At 42.9% G+C, this 16,871-nt stretch overlaps 1 protein-coding gene across 7 annotated transcripts in view; it reads right to left on the minus strand.

The window, feature by feature from the left end:
* The window catches only part of LOC115153282 (ankyrin-3), a 149,812-nt gene that overhangs the window by 68,579 nt on the left and 64,362 nt on the right, over positions 1–16,871 (minus strand). For all 7 annotated transcript variants that reach the window (XM_029698565.1, XM_029698562.1, XM_029698564.1 and 4 more), the window contains exons 4-17: positions 16,151–16,249; positions 15,436–15,534; positions 14,265–14,450; positions 13,715–13,738; positions 11,791–11,889; positions 11,065–11,163; positions 9,123–9,221; positions 8,698–8,895; positions 7,624–7,722; positions 6,119–6,217; positions 5,876–5,974; positions 5,548–5,745; positions 4,138–4,236; positions 3,045–3,143 (exon numbers count right to left, since the gene is read on the minus strand). In XM_029698565.1, the coding sequence (XP_029554425.1) occupies positions 3,045–3,143; positions 4,138–4,236; positions 5,548–5,745; positions 5,876–5,974; positions 6,119–6,217; positions 7,624–7,722; positions 8,698–8,895; positions 9,123–9,221; positions 11,065–11,163; positions 11,791–11,889; positions 13,715–13,738; positions 14,265–14,450; positions 15,436–15,534; positions 16,151–16,249 (1,596 nt within the window). The remainder of the gene's footprint in view (positions 1–3,044; positions 3,144–4,137; positions 4,237–5,547; positions 5,746–5,875; positions 5,975–6,118; positions 6,218–7,623; positions 7,723–8,697; positions 8,896–9,122; positions 9,222–11,064; positions 11,164–11,790; positions 11,890–13,714; positions 13,739–14,264; positions 14,451–15,435; positions 15,535–16,150; positions 16,250–16,871) is intronic.

Consider the following 16,871-nt stretch of genomic DNA (forward strand, 5'->3'; position numbering starts at 1 on the left):
GTGCCTTCAGAAAGTATTCAAACCCCTTGGCTTTTTTCACATTTTGTCGTTAGAGCCTGAATTTCGAATGAATTAAATTGAGAGTTTGTGTCACTGATCTACACACAATACCCCGTAAGTGGAATTATTTTACAAATTGTTTACAATGTTTACAAATTAATAAAAAAATAAAAGACTCAAATGTCTTGAGTCAATAAGTATTCAACCATTTGTTGTGGCAAACCTAAATAAGTTCAGGAGTAAAAATGTGCTTAACAAGTCACAAAATAAATTGCATGGACTCACTCTGTGGGCAATAATAGTGTTTACCCCATCTCTGTACCCCACATATGCAATTATTTGTAAGGTCCCTCAGTCAAGCAGTGAATTTCAAGCACAGATTCAACCACAAAGACCAGGGAGACTTTTCCAATGGTTTGCAAAGAAGGGCACCTATTGGGTAGATGGGTAAAAAAGCAGACATTGAATATCCCTTTGAGCATGGTGCAGTTATGAATTACACTTTGGATGGTGTATTATTACACCCATTCACTACAAAGATACAGGGGCCCTTCTTAACTCAGTTGCCAGAGAGGAAGGAAATCGTTCAGGGATTTCACCATGAGGCCAATGGTGATTTTAATACACTTACATAGTTTAATGGCTGTGATAGGACATAAGTGAGGAACTACAACATTGTAGTTACTCCAAAATACTCATAAATGACAGAGTGAAAAGAAGGAAGCATGTACAGAAAACAAATATTTCAAAACATGCATCCTGTTTGCAATAAGGCACTAAAGTAATACTGCAAAAAATGTGGCAAAGAAATTAAATTTTTGTCCTGAATAAAAAGCGTTATGTTTGGGGCAAATCCAACACAACACATCACCAAGTACCACTCTTCATATTTTCAAGCATAGTGGCGCTGCATCATGTTATGGGTATGCTTGTCCTTGGCAAGGGAGTTTTTTGGGGGGATAGAAGAAACGGAATAGAGCTAAGCACAGGCAAAATCTTAGAGGAAAACTTGGTTCAGTCTGCTTTCCAACAGACACTGGGAGACAAATTCACCTATTAACAGGACAATTACCTAAAACACAATGCCAAATATACACTGGAGTTGCTTACCAAGAATGTTACCAAGAATACCACTGAATGTTCCTGAGTGGCCTATTTACAGTTTTGATTTAAATAGGCTTGAAAATCTATAGCAAGACTTGAAAATGGCTGTCTAGCAATGATTAACAACCAATTTGACAGAGCTTAAAGGATTTTTAAAAAGAATAATGTGCAAATATTGTATAATCCAGGTGTGCAAAGCTCTTAGAGACTTACCCAGAAAGACTCACAGCTGTAATCACTGCAAAAGGGGATTTTAACATGTATTGACACAGGGGGATGAATATTTATTTAATCAAGATATATTAGTGTTTTATTTTCCATCCATTTTTCTTCCACTTTTACATTAGTGTATTTTGTGTATATTGTTGACAAAAAAAATACAATTAAATTCATTTTATTCCCACTTTTTAACACAAAAAAGTGGAAAAAGTCAAGGGGTGTGAATAGAAAGAAAGAGAGAAATATTGTTTTACAAGGCTTCCTTCATCCAAGACAGTTTTATTGGATGTAAGTGGATAGCCTGAGCATAATTTCCAACACTACAGCAGGGCCTGTACGACCACAAGCCAACCAAAAGGTGACCTTAAGTCACTGGGCATGGTCCACTCTGGCACACGTAGAGCTTTGTCTAACTGTTATGCGGTTCAACAACAGCAGTAACTAAGTTACCATGCTTTTCTATGGGACCACACAGAAAGCTGTGACAGTCTTGACAAACAAGCAGAATGAAGCAGTCAACTTAGCACTCAATCCTATCACACAAAAGCACATTTACTAGCCTATATCATCCATGGTTGCTCTTTGAAAGACAGCACTGGAAGTTAAATCACTCCTATCCTCTCCTGTTCTCATCATCATTGGTTAATAAAACAATCTGTTTGTAGCATGATGTACATTTTACTGAAGTGTATTCTTTCAGCTACAGATGTCTTTAAAGTTAAGCCAATCCAAAGATTAAACCTAACTCTCAAAGACAATGTCAAAGACAAGACAGGTCAAGGACAAGAGACAACAAACATAAACACATTTAAGAGTATAAAAATACAAATGAATGAATGGTTCATCAGTTCGTTATAAGCTGGTACTGTAATGGTTATCAGCTGGTACTGTGGACCAAAAGGTCAAACATCTACATTATGCCTGCTTTACAGTATGTGGTGCATTTCACAACTCTTAATAATACAAAATTCAAAACACATCATCAAAAAGACAGTTGTTTCAAAACTCTTAGCACATTTTCAATTGACTAAGTCAAACAGATAAAATCAGTCACTTTTTCAACAAACTTAATCAGTGTTTCATCTACAAATTCATGTTCCACATTGCAATACAGGTTCATATCAAGTCATTGCCTTTTGCCATGCAATGTTTCATTACTTTTAATATGATTCTCTTCACTTTCATAAAAAATACATGTTCCCATTTCTTAATCCTACTGCTCTTAATTGATGATCGCTTAAACCTTAGGTAAACCTATAGATTGGACATGTAAACTGGTTTGTACGATAGATTTTGAGAACTACATACTGAAAATGTAAAGTAGAAATAAAAAGTATAAAACATAAAAAGTATGAATGTTCTACTATGATGATAACTATTATGATTTTACTTCAGTCACAAATCAAATTGAAGTTTATTGGTCGCGCACACAAATTAGCTGATGTTACAGCAGGTGCAGCGAAATACTTGTGTTTCTAGCTCCTACATTGCAGTAATACAATATCAATACAATACCAATATGCAAATAATCCAGAAAGTCCAAAACAAGAAAGAAATGCATCCCCTATTCAGTAAACAGTTTATAAAATTCACCACATACTTCAGAAAATTGTACCAAAGCGATAAAAAGTAAACTGTAACCAGATCAATGAATCCAAATCAGTATGGTACTAGTCCCATTATGCTGACTGTGTATGACATTGTGTGTTTGAGTGAAGTACCTTGGCGGAGGCGTGGGGAGATGCTCCCTGATCCAGAAGCAGTAGAGCCACTCTCTGATTATCGTAGTGAGCAGCTACATGCAGTGGAGTTAGCCCACTCTAAAACACACACACATGCAACACAACATTAGAAGGAGAACAAACACAAAAGCACCAGCAGGGGGGAAGCCAGAACATAATCAGAACAGACGGAAAAACCATGGAGCTGATGGAACCCACTCAGATGGGGACCTGTTTTAGCGTGACACCACTGAGCACACAAAGCTGAATGAAGCCCACTTACAGTGCATCCACACAACTAGCAAAATAAAGAATATTTCAACAGAAATATATTCAACAGAAAATATATTTCTAGTGATATACAGTCTCCCAGGAAACGAAATTATGTTCTTGTGTGTGCGTGACAGCCTGAATATTATTTTGCTACAGTGTGGATACACCATTAGATGGGAACTTGTTTTAGCGTGACACCACCAAGCACTGTTTAATCACAAACAAGTTTTTTTAGGAGACTCCATCTTCGTTATGATACCTGCTTGCTTTTATATTTAGCACTTTCAGATGGATGGACACACAGACACTGATCTGACACATAATTATTACCAGTAGGCTCCTTATAAGTGTGTGTGTGTCTGTGTGTGTCTGTTTGTGTTTGTGCGTGTGCGTGTGCGCATGCGTGTGTGTGTGTGTGTGTCTCAGAAGAGAATGAATGAGTGTATGTCAACAGGAGGAAAAAAAACAACTATGCAAAAAAAAACGTTTTATTGGAAGACAAGCATCTGTTTGCTGTGCCATCTTGGGAGAAGTCATGATTTCCCTCAGTCCCGCTGCAGCTCCTACAGTCTATCTTCAGTAGGGTTCTGTTCCTTTTCAGAAAGACGCGGGTGATACCATGGTAGGAGACCAAAGTCCTACAGGATGTCGTATGACATCCATTCCAACAGAGGGGAGGGGAGAGTGGACCTCTACTATCTCACTCACTCTATTAGAATGAATTATATTGGTCTCAAACACCACAAACAATCCCATAGAACTAGAAGCAATTCAAATGCTACGGCCAAGTGAATGTTATTGTATTTCAAGAGTATCCTACCTTTCCAGCAGCATCTGGAGCTGCTCTCTTTTGAAGAAGCAGGCTGGCCACTTCCATCTTCCCATACTTGGCTGCCACGTGTAGAGGACTGAACCCTTTCTGTAGAAGACATCAGGAGACACAGCATCAACATGAGACAGCCAGGGAGAACAGACCTGCTCTGACGACCTAACTGACAGCACTGTCTGTTAAACAGGAGATCTGAAGTGCATTCAAGATGTGCAAGGTTCTGCAATGTTGCAAACAGCAACAGACGGGGACACTGCAACGGCATACTGTTAAATAACCTTATAGTAGGGTCTCATTCACTTTAGCTTCATTGCCATGTGAAAGGAAGTATGGTGGGTGGGAAAGGTGTTTGGCTTGCTCAGTGGGTTGTGATAACCTGAGAAATGATGTCACTGGGTCTGTTTTTCATATCCTATTCGTCATCTATAAAAGGATAGCGTATAATGTGATCATGTTAATCTTGGCGAAGTCCCTCTGTGTTAAGGAGGGTATTTTAAGAAATTAGGTCATATTTTCCAGAAGAATGTGGAACTCCTACAGATAACTCCCATATCACACACAGCAACGTTTGGCCTAATTTTTCCTAATGTTGTAATACACACTCAATATTGCCATGCGATTGTGATGTCCTGTTATGGCCTATTTTTCTTCAGGTGCTGTTCTCTATTTTTTAGCATCTCCGAAGGAATTATACTTCTTGTTGGTCGTCATTGTAAATAATAATTTGTTCTTAACTGACTTGCCTAGTTAAATAAAGGTAAAATCAATAAATAAAACATTATATGGTATTATTGTTAAAACAAAATGACTGTGTTTGGTTTGGCGGTTTGGCGCCCTCTGCAGTCACTGTACTGTGCAGTACTAGCACAGCCAATCAACTGGTCCCACTATGACTTGACGTCATGCCTTTGGACAGCTACGGTATCTAAGGTACTGTCCCCTCAGATATAGTGTGTGTTTGAGAGAGAGAGAGAGAGAGAGAGAGAGAGAGAGAGAGAGAGAGCTGGCGAGAGAGAGAGAGCTGGAGAGATAGAGAGAGCTGGAGAGAGAGAGAGTCGGAGGCACAAAATCACGTACACATGCACCAATTCCCCAAGGTTTTATTTGACCTTCAAGAAGATCATAGCTCAATTACATGTGTAAAGCGTAAGGAAAATAGCTTCCATGTCATTTTCATCCTGATAAGGTTTAGGAAATGAAAAAGAAACACCAGTGATGAGGAAAAGCGTCTTCTAAAGGACTATTGTTCTCCAATCAATGGTAGAAATGTTCGATCCACACTGTCCTTAGCCTGACCCTGCTGATCATCAACTGACTAAACCACAACCACCATGGCTGAACTGTTATTTGTGAGTGCTTGCTTTTAATTTTCTGGTTGGACCCTAACCCAATCACACAGACCTTAGTGGAGGCTGAGAGCGATGCACCCTGGTCCAGCAGCATGGCGGCTACGTCCTCGTGGCCCTCGCGGGCAGCTAGGTGCAGGGGTGTGTAGCCTGACGTGGTGGCAGCATTGGCAGAAGCCCCCCGCTGCAGCAGCTGCTGGACGATGTCAGCCTTCCCCAGCCGGCTAGAGATGTGCAGCGCCGTCTGGTCGTCCTGGGGGGAGACAAACACTGTTATATTCTGTCCATTCTCTTCACAATGTGCAAAAAAGTGACACCACATCGGTTCTCAACGCAGTTGAACAACGAAGGTGTGTGTGGAGGGCTCCCTGACCCCTGCTCACCTTGGCCTTGGTCTCCACATTAGCTCCATTCTGCAGCAGGTATCGCACCACGTCTGCCTGACCCGCCCGTGCTGCCATGTGCAGCGCTGTCTCACCCCTCTGGAACACACAGACGGATAGACGGGCAGACGGGCAGACAGACAGACAGACATTTGTAATCTGCATGGTATGTATTACTCAATTTTGATTAGCTTATCATTTTTTGTTGAATTTCTGAAGAGCTGAGTGTAGTGTGACACCCACCACGTTGGTGGTGTTGGGTGAAGCTCCGTGATGTGTCAGAGAGTTGACAATGTTATCGTGTCCCATGAAGGCTGCCACGTGGATAGGAGTAAGTCCAGACTGCAAGCAAATCACAATGATAGTTACCAATCAATAGCATGGGTTCAACTGTACTGTATACTTTCAAACAGAGGTGTCAAACATATGTCCCGAAATCGAAACTGTGTAGAAATGATAATGGACCTACATTCATACAGTTTCTTTACTGTGTCCAGCTTGCTAATAATCACTGAAATGAAACCTTGACAGTCAGGGAGCGTGGAAAATTCCCAAAACGATGGATAAGGGACTATTTTTAGCAAATTTTGAAGCCAAGGAAATATAACACATTTTCAGCGCGGCCCTACAGACCTCGTTGAAGACCAAATGCAGTCCACGAGGCAAAATGTGTTTGACACTTCTGTCTTATAGTAAGAGAAATGCTCACATTAATTATTTTGAACTGTACCTAAACAAAATGATTAATTTGTCTTTGATCTTTGAAGTTCCCAGCCCAGTCTGTCCTCCTACCCCTAACGTCCTGTGTGTTACCCCAGGCCCAGCCCAGTCTGTCCTCCTACCCCCAACGCCCTGTGTGTTACCCCAGGCCCAGCCCAGTCTGTCCTCCTACCCCTAACGCCCTGTGTGTTACCCCAGGCCCAGCCCAGTCTGTCCTCCTACCCCTAACGCCCTGTGTGTTACCCCAGGCCCAGCCCAGTCTGTCCTCCTACCCCTAACGCCCTGTGTGTTACCCCAGGCCCAGCCCAGTCTGTCCTCCTACCCCTAACGCCCTGTGTGTTACCCCAGGCCCAGCCCAGTCTGTCCTCCTACCCCTAACGCCCTGTGTGTTACCCCAGGCCCAGCCCAGTCTGTCCTCCTACCCCTAACGCCCTGTGTGTTACCCCAGGCCCAGCCCAGTCTGTCCTCCTACCCCTAACGCCCTGTGTGTTACCCCAGGCCCAGCCCAGTCTGTCCTCCTACCCCTAACGCCCTGTGTGTTACCCCAGGCCCAGCCCAGTCTGTCCTCCTACCCCTAACGCCCTGTGTGTTACCCCAGGCCCAGCCCAGTCTGTCCTCCTACCCCTACTGCCCTGTGTGTTACCCCAGGCCCAGCCCAGTCTGTCCTCCTACCCCTAATGCCCTGTGTGTTACCCCAGGCCCAGCCCAGTCTGTCCTCCTACCCCTAACGCCCTGTGTGTTACCCCAGGCCCAGCCCAGTCTGTCCTCCTACCCCTAACGCCCTGTGTGTTACCCCAGGCCCAGCCCAGTCTGTCCTCCTACCCCTAACGCCCTGTGTGTTACCCCAGGCCCAGCCCAGTCTGTCCTCCTACCCCTACTGCCCTGTGTGTTACCCCAGGCCCAGCCCAGTCTGTCCTCCTACCCCTAATGCCCTGTGTGTTACCCCAGGCCCAGCCCAGTCTGTCCTCCTACCCCTAACGCCCTGTGTGTTACCCCAGGCCCAGCCCAGCCTTCTAACCCTAGCGTACCTCGGTCACAGCCTGGATCGATGCGCCGTGTTTCAGCAGCAGCTCCATCACTTTGGCGCGGTTCTTCTTGCAGGCGATGTGAAGCGGGGTGAAGCCGTTCTAGAAACAGAATACCACAAAACCAAGTCTAGAAACAGAAACTACTCAACTCCTCAGGTATTTTGGCACAGAAATAGTTTCTAAGGAAAATGGCAGTTTCCCTTTACCCCTATTTTTTATGTAATAGTTTAAACATGTGAGAGAGTAAGCTCGTGTTGTAAACCTTAACGGAGTTTTATGCCACAGTCGTGTAACAATTATCCACACAGTTTCCCCTTGCCAGTAAACCTCAGAGTCAACACAAAGTATAACAACATACTCAGTGTTGTGTCCCAAATCAGTCTTTTCTCTCAGAACACACACACAGGCACGCACACATATGTGCACTCTCAAACACAAACACACACCGAAACATATCCAGAAACGTAGCTCTGCAGATCATCAAACACAAGCCATTTGAAGGGAGTATCTATACGAGAGCTTTATGAGAGCTCGAACCACTGTGTTGTTGTGAATGGCACATAATTGAGGGATGGGCGTGCATTGTCTCTGATTACTTTTATCAGTATGGAAAGGGGAAGTTACTGTGCAATCAGGAAATGAGCCTGGCTAAAGAAAAAGACAGTTGCCGACCCCACCCAGGGCGCAAAAGTGTAACGAAGTCATAACTTCCTTCACTCCATCTCACTGTCTTTCCCTTTCTTATTCCGCCATCCTCACTCTATCTCGTTGTCACTTGCAATTGAGATTTTCCTCTCCTCATCACCGCAAACAGGACACAAACAGAAACAACTACCAGAACATTACACAAGAGTCGTCAGCAGAGTGACATGAAAAATCCGTCCCACCCTCTCCACAACTCATTTGAGCTCCCGCCCTCAGGTCGCAGGTTCAGGGTTCTTGTGTGCACGGAAATGCTGCTATGAAAGGCTGTTTGTACCCACAGCATTTGCATTTTAATCCTGAATTTGTACACCCTGAAAATCTCTCCCTCTTCTTACACATGCAGCCCAACCATCCACCTCTTTTTCTCACCAGCGCTTTAGCGTTTGGATTGGCCTTCTTGTCCACTATGAGCTTGGCCACTTTGTAGTGTCCACAGTGGGCGGCCACGTGTAGCGCTGTCAGGTAGTCATTGGTGACATCATCGACAGGGACGTCATTCTGGAGGAGTAGCTGGACACAGTTGATGTGGTCGCCCTGAGTGGCCATGTGCAAAGGGGACAGCCCGTTCTAGAAGTGTTACAGACATAATGTTATGTCAATGATCTGTAGCGGTTGAAAATGTAACATTATAGCAAAGTTCTGTGACAATCACAATTCTATCAGTGGTAGGAGACATTTGCAAACAATTTTAGATCAATGCTCCTTGAAAGTTACCCTCATGAACATGTGTTTTACAAGTTAGATGCAAGCATTATAATTTGAGCAAAAAAGTATATGATAGGAGCAGGTGTTACCTTTGTCTTGGAAAGAATGGGTGCTCCGCGGTCTAGCAGAATCTCAACCACTTGTTCATGACCGCTCCTCGCTCCACAGTGAAGAGGTGTCAGTCCGTCCTACACACAACAACACGGTCAATAGGACCACAGAGTGGAAGGTCATGAAACATTCGGCCCACTATGGACTGAATTTCTGAAAAAAACATGTCTTGATAATATTTAAGTGAGTGCATACATACTGCATTAGAATAGGGTTAAAAAAATATAACATGACCTGTCAACAATGACAAAGTGCTGCATGCTAGGCATGTTAGGCATATATACAGTACCTGTCAAAAGTTTGGACACACCTATTCATTCAAGGGTTTTTCATTATTTTTACTATTTTCTTCATTGTAGAATAATAGTGAAGACATCAAAACTATAAAATAACACATATGGAATCATGTAGTAACCAAAAAACTGTTAAACAAATCAAAAAAGATTTCATATTTGAGATTCTTCAAAGTAGCCACCCTTCGCCTTGATGACAGCTTTGCACACTCTTGGCATTCTCTCAACCTGTCTTGAAGGAGTTCCCACATATGCTGAGCACTTGTTGGCTGCTTTTCCTTCACTCTGCGGTCCAACTCATCCCAAACCATCTCAATTGGGTTGAGGTAGGGTGATTGTGGAGGCCAGATCATCTGATGCAGCACTCCATCGCTCTCCTTCTTGGTCAAATAGTCTTTACATAGCCTGGAGGTGTGTTGGGTCATTGTCCTGTTGAAAAACAAATGATAGTCCCACTAAGTCCAAACCAGATGGGATGGCGTATCGCTGCAGAATGCTGTGGTAGCCATGCTGGTTAAGTGTGCCTTGAATTCTAAATAAATCACAGACAGTGTCACCAGCAAATCACCCCCACACCATCACACCTCCTCCTCCATGCTTCACAGTGGGAACCACACATGCAGAGATCATCCGTTCACTGACTCTGCATATCACAAAGACATGGCGGTTGGAACCAAAAATCTCAAATTTGGACTCATCAGACCAAAGGACAGATTTCCACTGGTTTAATGTCCACTGCTCATGTTTCTTGGCCAAAGCAAGTATCTTCTTCTTATTGGTGTCCTTTAGTAGTGGTTTCTTTGCAGCAATTTGACCATGAAGGCCTGATTCACACAGCCTCCTCTGAACAGTTGATGTTGAGATGTGTCTGTTACTTCAACTCTGTGAAGCATTTATTTGGGCAACAATTTCTGAGGCTGGTAACTTTAATGAACTTATCCTTTGCAGCAGAGGTAACTCTGGGTCTTCCTTTCCTGTGGCGGTCCTCATGAGAGCCAGTTTCATCATAGAGCTTGATGGTTTTTTGCTACTGCACTTGAAGAAACTTTTAAAGTTCTTGAAATGTTCATGGCTTAAAGTAATGATGGACTGTCGTTTCTCTTAGCTTATTTGAGCTGTTCTTGCCATAATATGGACTTGGCCTTTTACCAAATAAGGCTATCTTCTGTATACCAACTCTACCTTGTTACAACACAACTAATTGGCTCAAACACATTAAGAAGGAAAGAAACTCCACAAATTAACTTTTAATAAAGCACACCTGTTAAATGAAATGCATTCCAGTTGACTACCTCATGAAGCTGATTAAGAGAATGCCAAAAGTGTGCAAAGCTGTCATCAAGGCAAAGGATGGCTACTTTGAAGAATCTCAAATATCAAATGTATTTAGATTTTTAACACTTTTTTGGTTACTACATGACTCCATATGTGTTATTTCATAGTTTTTATGTCTTCACTATTATTCTATGATATAGAAAATAGAAAAAAATAAAGAAAAACCCTTGAATGAGTAGGTGTGTCCAAACCTTCGACTGGTACTATATATGCACAGAATTAAACACTGTTTATATATATATATATATATATATAAAAACAGTGTTCTATTTAATTCTGTGAAGGCACTCACCTTGGTCTTGCCATCTATTTTGGAGCCTCTGTCCAACAGCAGTTTGACCATGTTACTATTTCCTCTTTTAGATGCCACATGGAGAGGTGTGATGTCATTCTGTTAGAACAGAGAGAGGAGGTAGGAGGGAGCCACACAGTACAGAGCTGTGAATATCTGGATGTTGTCCATATGGCAATACTAATAAACCTAAACAGCATCTGAATCCAGCAAGGGAAAGACGCCAGCCTTATATTGTTACAAAAACATAATTTGAGAAACAAACAACAATTTGACAAACTGATATTCAAAGTATTCTGAATATCACGTGTGGTATGTTTAACTAAGTGGGTGGAAAGCTGTTCATTATTGAGTATTAAACGCCATCTCTTATGTAATTTACTGTGGAGCGAATCATTCATTACTGTCGACTTCAAACACAAACACAAACACTACAGCCAGACGCTGCCATTTCATATAATTACAAGCTATCATTGTTACCCATTAAGCTAAGCTCTAATGTTGACGCAAATAGTGGGTCTGTTGTTACACTCCTTGATACGTGTTATGATTTGAACACTATCACTGTATGATCTGAGTACAGTATATAGGCAGTGGGAGGGTGGGGTGATTTGAAGCACTATATGATGCAAAGAGGATGCTGTCTGTCGTGTGTAATTTTCCATAGAGTGTGGTGGAGTGTGACTAGTAGCTCCTCCTGTCCAGCAGAGGGCAGAGCAGCCTTACCCTGGCCATGAAGTCCACAGCGGCCCCTCGGTTCAGCAGAAGCGTGGCCACGTTGATGTTGCCATAGTGAGCAGCGATGTGGAGAGGAGTGAAGCCGCTCTGAGGGAGCAGGAGAGCAGAGCACACAACAACGACACAGGAGTCAGAGACAACAAAGGGTTTGATATTAGTCTCTCATATTAGCTATACTCAAATAAGTATACGGGCTACTACTGTACACATAAACAATCAAACATTACTTTTCTCACTGTGGCAGAGCAAGTCTTTGTTTTGAAAACCCGAACACAAATCCTGTAGACTAGAGTGTGAATGGTATGTTGATGTTCATATGTCATACCATTCCAAGTGATCATGAGCTTTCATGATTATTTCAACCTTACAACAGTTTTATACTGGACCATAACACATTAACTACCACACAATAAGGATAGACATAGGGACATAGAGTTTGCAGTTACAGACTGTAGTTTATGTAGGATTACAACAACAGCCTGTTGACCCCATGTATCATAAATACATGATGTCTTCATATGTGAATGTAACCTATTTCATTCACTGGGGACTTCCTAATGAAACCATGGCTTAGAGGGAAGCAGCATTCCAAGCAAGAGGAATATAAGGGAAATGGCACATCTCAGCTAAAGCTATCCAATCAGGGAGAGAATTTCAGATAAAGCTATCAATTCACAGAGATCCCCACTTCAATTCGCCAATAATCCAATACAAAGCAGGTGGTTGGCCAAGCTTCCAGCACATAAACCACTAAAGTTGTGAGCATTATACACTGTTCTATTTCTGTTCTAATAATAAATAAATCAGCTTGAGGTTTCATACAAATAAGAGATATTTTTGCATTAAACACTTAATCATAAATGTAATATCTCTGACATTCACCATGGGACACAGATGGTTCCATTAAGTTTAAAACATATTAGAAGGAGTTAATCCAACTATCCAAACTATATATTGGCAATGCTTTTAGCATCTACTATCATGCAGTGATATCTACATTTACAAAGCCAAGTAAAGATACTAGCCATATCCACCGGCCTGGTAGCCATGCTGACCAAAACAAGCATTCTGAGAGGGCAGCCTGCTCTGCCATTGTTTTTGGTGGGGTGGGGTCTTTCTGTTTTTACTCTGGAAACAGCACTAACAGAAGTAACTAATGTCCCATGCACAAGCCTAAAGGGGCTGGGGTTGGGAAATTAAGATCTAAATGCAGTCTAATAATAACTAGTAGACCATTTCTCTGCTGCTGGGAGGCTGGGTTCCTTAAATCTAAAAGGCCAGATTATAGTAAAAATACAGTCTGCTAAACAGTAAGACTTGTCTGTCTTGAGCCATAACGTGATTTATCATTAACAATGTTATGGCAGGATATCTATCTTGGTACCCATTAAAACCTTAGAACCCATAGAATCCTTGAAACCCATGGAAACCTTGGAATCTATGGAATCCTTAGAACCCATGGAATCCTTGGAACCCATGGAATCTGTGGAAACCTTGAAACCTATGGAAACATTGGAACCCATGGAATCCTTGGAAAGAAACCTTGGAACCTATGGAATTCTTTCAAAACCTTGGGACCCGTGGAAACCTTGGGACCCGTGGAATCCTTGGGACCCGTGGAATCCTTGGAACCCATAGAAAACTTGGAACCCTTCTTGCCTCCAGCTACAGATATCCACAGTCCACATCAGTATTAGTAAGACATGCTGCATTATTACAAAACTATTGCTCTCTTTCTATCAGTAATAAGAGACACACTACATGAATGGAGCAATGGGGAAAAGGCAAAAAAAATGAAAGAGAAGGGAGATATGGGGCTGCAGCAACACTAGTGTATGGTATAGGGGGTTGTTTCTGTTTTTTGGGGGGGCTGCAATGGATAGAGTAAGTACTGTACAATGAACAGATATACCTCTGTCGTTCTATTCACCATCATCTAGGGGAGCGGGCACAAGACCGGCCAAGAGAGGAGAGAATTGGTGGTTAGTGTGCACACAACATCACACAACAAGGAGAGATTATAGCTGGAGTTACTGGAGTAGGTCTTTCGTTGGCCAGAGAAGTTGTGAATCACTCAACTTTACAATACAGAAACTGCCACTGATGTTAAGATTAAAAGTTGCTAAATTCCAAACCAAACTGTCAGTTGTGGTTAAATTGTTCCACGGGATTTAAGGTCACGGTACAGCATCAGCCATATCTCTTTATATCTATCTGCATTATTCTTTCTCTCCTCTCTGTATTGTCTGACTCAGAATAATGTAATGCATTATTACATATGCACCTACACAAAACCTCAAAGTAAATAAACATAACAAAACAACTAAATAAACAACAAAGAAACACGTAAAAAAAATTGATTAAAACGGATGAACCTACTCATATGGGAAAAGAGCCAGAAAGACAGAGGTGAGAAGCAAAGGGAGATAGATAACATTAGCAGAATGTAGTGTAGTGGTCACCTTGGACTCTACATCTGCATTGTGGTCGTTCTGGAGAAGTAACGCTGCAGCCTTGGTGTCGTCCTTGCGGGCGGCGATGTGCAGGGCGGGCAGACGCACCTTGCCCTTGGTGTCATTCTCCAGGAGCAGAGACACCACCTGGTCATGCCCCTGCTGCAGGGCCACCGCCAGAGGAGTGAACCCATCCTGTTAGAGGGAGGCAGGGGGAAACTTAGTTAGAGCGGTAGGAGAAGTGAGTGACATAGACATCCCACATTTCCACAGCAATGCTGGGCCACCTGGGACTAAGGACACGATGTTACATGACCACAGGGGTAACACTATGGGTATTTATGCCTATGCACTTTGATGTGGTATATATTATTTGGATCAAATGTCGGAGAGATGACGTCATGAAATCAATTTAAATAATGCATCTACAGTGTATTCCTCAAAGTCTAACCAAATATCTTACTTGCCTAAAATCCCCAAATCTATTACACTTCGTCAAACATCAAACAGATACTTCACATCTCACTCTATATACAGTACATCTGACAGCGTGCAGGAGGATAAACTGTATACATTACATAACACAGTATAGAGCACTTCTCTCCCACGTCTTTTCCCTTACATAATTCACGTTACAGTGTGTGTGTGTGTGTGTGTGTGTGTGTGTGTGTGTGTGTGTGTCAATTTTTGTGGACTGGACCAGTGGTTTTAACTGGCTGTACTGGTGGCTTTTCCTTACAGGCAGCAGATCCTGGCTCCAGCAGCAGGCAGCTCTCAGTGTAAACCAGACCATGGAGGCTGATGGGTATAAGGGACCTTATCTCTGGCCTGCTCAAGTTCCTTCAGCTCTACTATACACTACAAATCAATGAGGCGCTGCCTGCTGGAGTCCCTGAACCCACCACAGAGAGAGAGAGAGAGAGAGAGAGAGAGAGAGCGAGCGAGCGAGAAAGAGAGAGAGAGCAATAGAGCGAGAATGGGAGAGAGTGAGTGAAAGAGAGGGAGGTAGTAACAGAGAGAAAGAGGGAGATGGAAATAGAGAAAGAAAGAGGGGATGTAAAAGAGGTAGGGGAGAGGATGGAGGTAAGCATGCAGAGCTGGAGATAATATGGAGGCAGGGAGAGAGAGGGGGAAGAGAGCAGTGAACAACATAACAGGCAGGGTGGGCGGGGACACACACCTCGGTGGCCATACTCTGGCTGGAGTTGTGTTCCAGGAGGAAGCGAACCACCTCCAGATGGTTCTCCTGGGCAGCCATGTATAGTGGGGTGAAGCCATTCTACAAAAAAGGACCAACAGGAAACTCAACAATCAATCATAAAGCACACAGAGTAGCCTATATTATGGCAGACAAATATATTATACTTTATCATACCACAGCTCAGACAATTCATACAGTACTATACAAAGTATATTACACAACTTCCATTGTAATAGTGTGCAGTGAAAGAAAAGCACTCTTTGGTGGAGTGAAACATTCTGGTGATCTTTGTCAGCCCAGTTTATTGCTATTGATCTGAGGAATGTCTCAACGGGGCAAGATTGGGATTTTTGATGAAAGGATATTTCCCCCGTCTCAGAGATGTGAAACGCATGGACCGCACAATCCGAGAGAATATATTCCCAGTCACAACCCTGACAGACTAATACTGGTGCTCTGGCAGATCTCTCAAATGAATGATTTTGTAGTGGTAAACGGATACATAGAGATGTGATTGTGTAGATGTTTCAATGATAAAGATATGGTAATGTTAATATGTTAAAAGCTTTACATTGTGGAATACAGTGTGAGTCCTATACAGACTCCTTGTCGTTTGAATGTGTGTTTAATGGTGTGTTCTGATATGTTCTGTATCTCTGACCTGAGTTATGTGTGTGTGTTATGGATATCCTACCTGAGACTGTGCGTTGACATTGGCTCCATTGGTGACCAGCTCTTTCACCACTTCCGTTTGGCCGGCCAGGGAGGCTATGTGAAGAGCGGTGTTTCCTTTCTGCATTAGAGAGGAGAATGAGAGGCATGCCAGTTAATCTCTCCCCCACCTGTCCCAGTGTACCATTCCCCGCATCGCCTTGCCAAACCTCAGTTATGCCTTTGTAGAGCTGGCATTCTCGCTTTGGCCTCCCTCTGGCCCTGGCTGCCATTGACGTGTCACTTCCGATGTACCACGTCCAACATATTAACATGCGGCCCCCGTACCACCACCATAAATAAAATCGGTGTGGTTTTTAATAAACCGCAAGCGGATTCTGAGCGGTGTGTTGACCCCCGAGCAACCACGTGATGGAGTCTCTGATGTCAGCAACACTGTTGCACAATATCAACATAACTCACATAGAGTACAGTACTGAACATGAGGAGGTGAGCATGTTTGACTTATGGATAAAGACAACAGCTGGTAAAGACAACCGCTTTTGTGAGGGAGTTCCTAGTCTCTGCTCAGTGTTTGAGTAGTTTGAAGACTGTCCTTAGTGTTGAATTTTTCATAGTGCTCAGTGTTTATATATAACTAGTGTCTGCTTTCAATGGGAGAGAGGGAACACTAATGGTAGCCACAGTCTCCAAGTCTTTCTATGAACAAACATGGACATGCTGCTGGCCACAGCGTTGCTAAC

This window comes from Salmo trutta, chromosome 18 (assembly GCF_901001165.1).
Source record: "Salmo trutta chromosome 18, fSalTru1.1, whole genome shotgun sequence".
Classification (NCBI taxonomy): Eukaryota; Metazoa; Chordata; class Actinopteri; order Salmoniformes; family Salmonidae; genus Salmo; species Salmo trutta.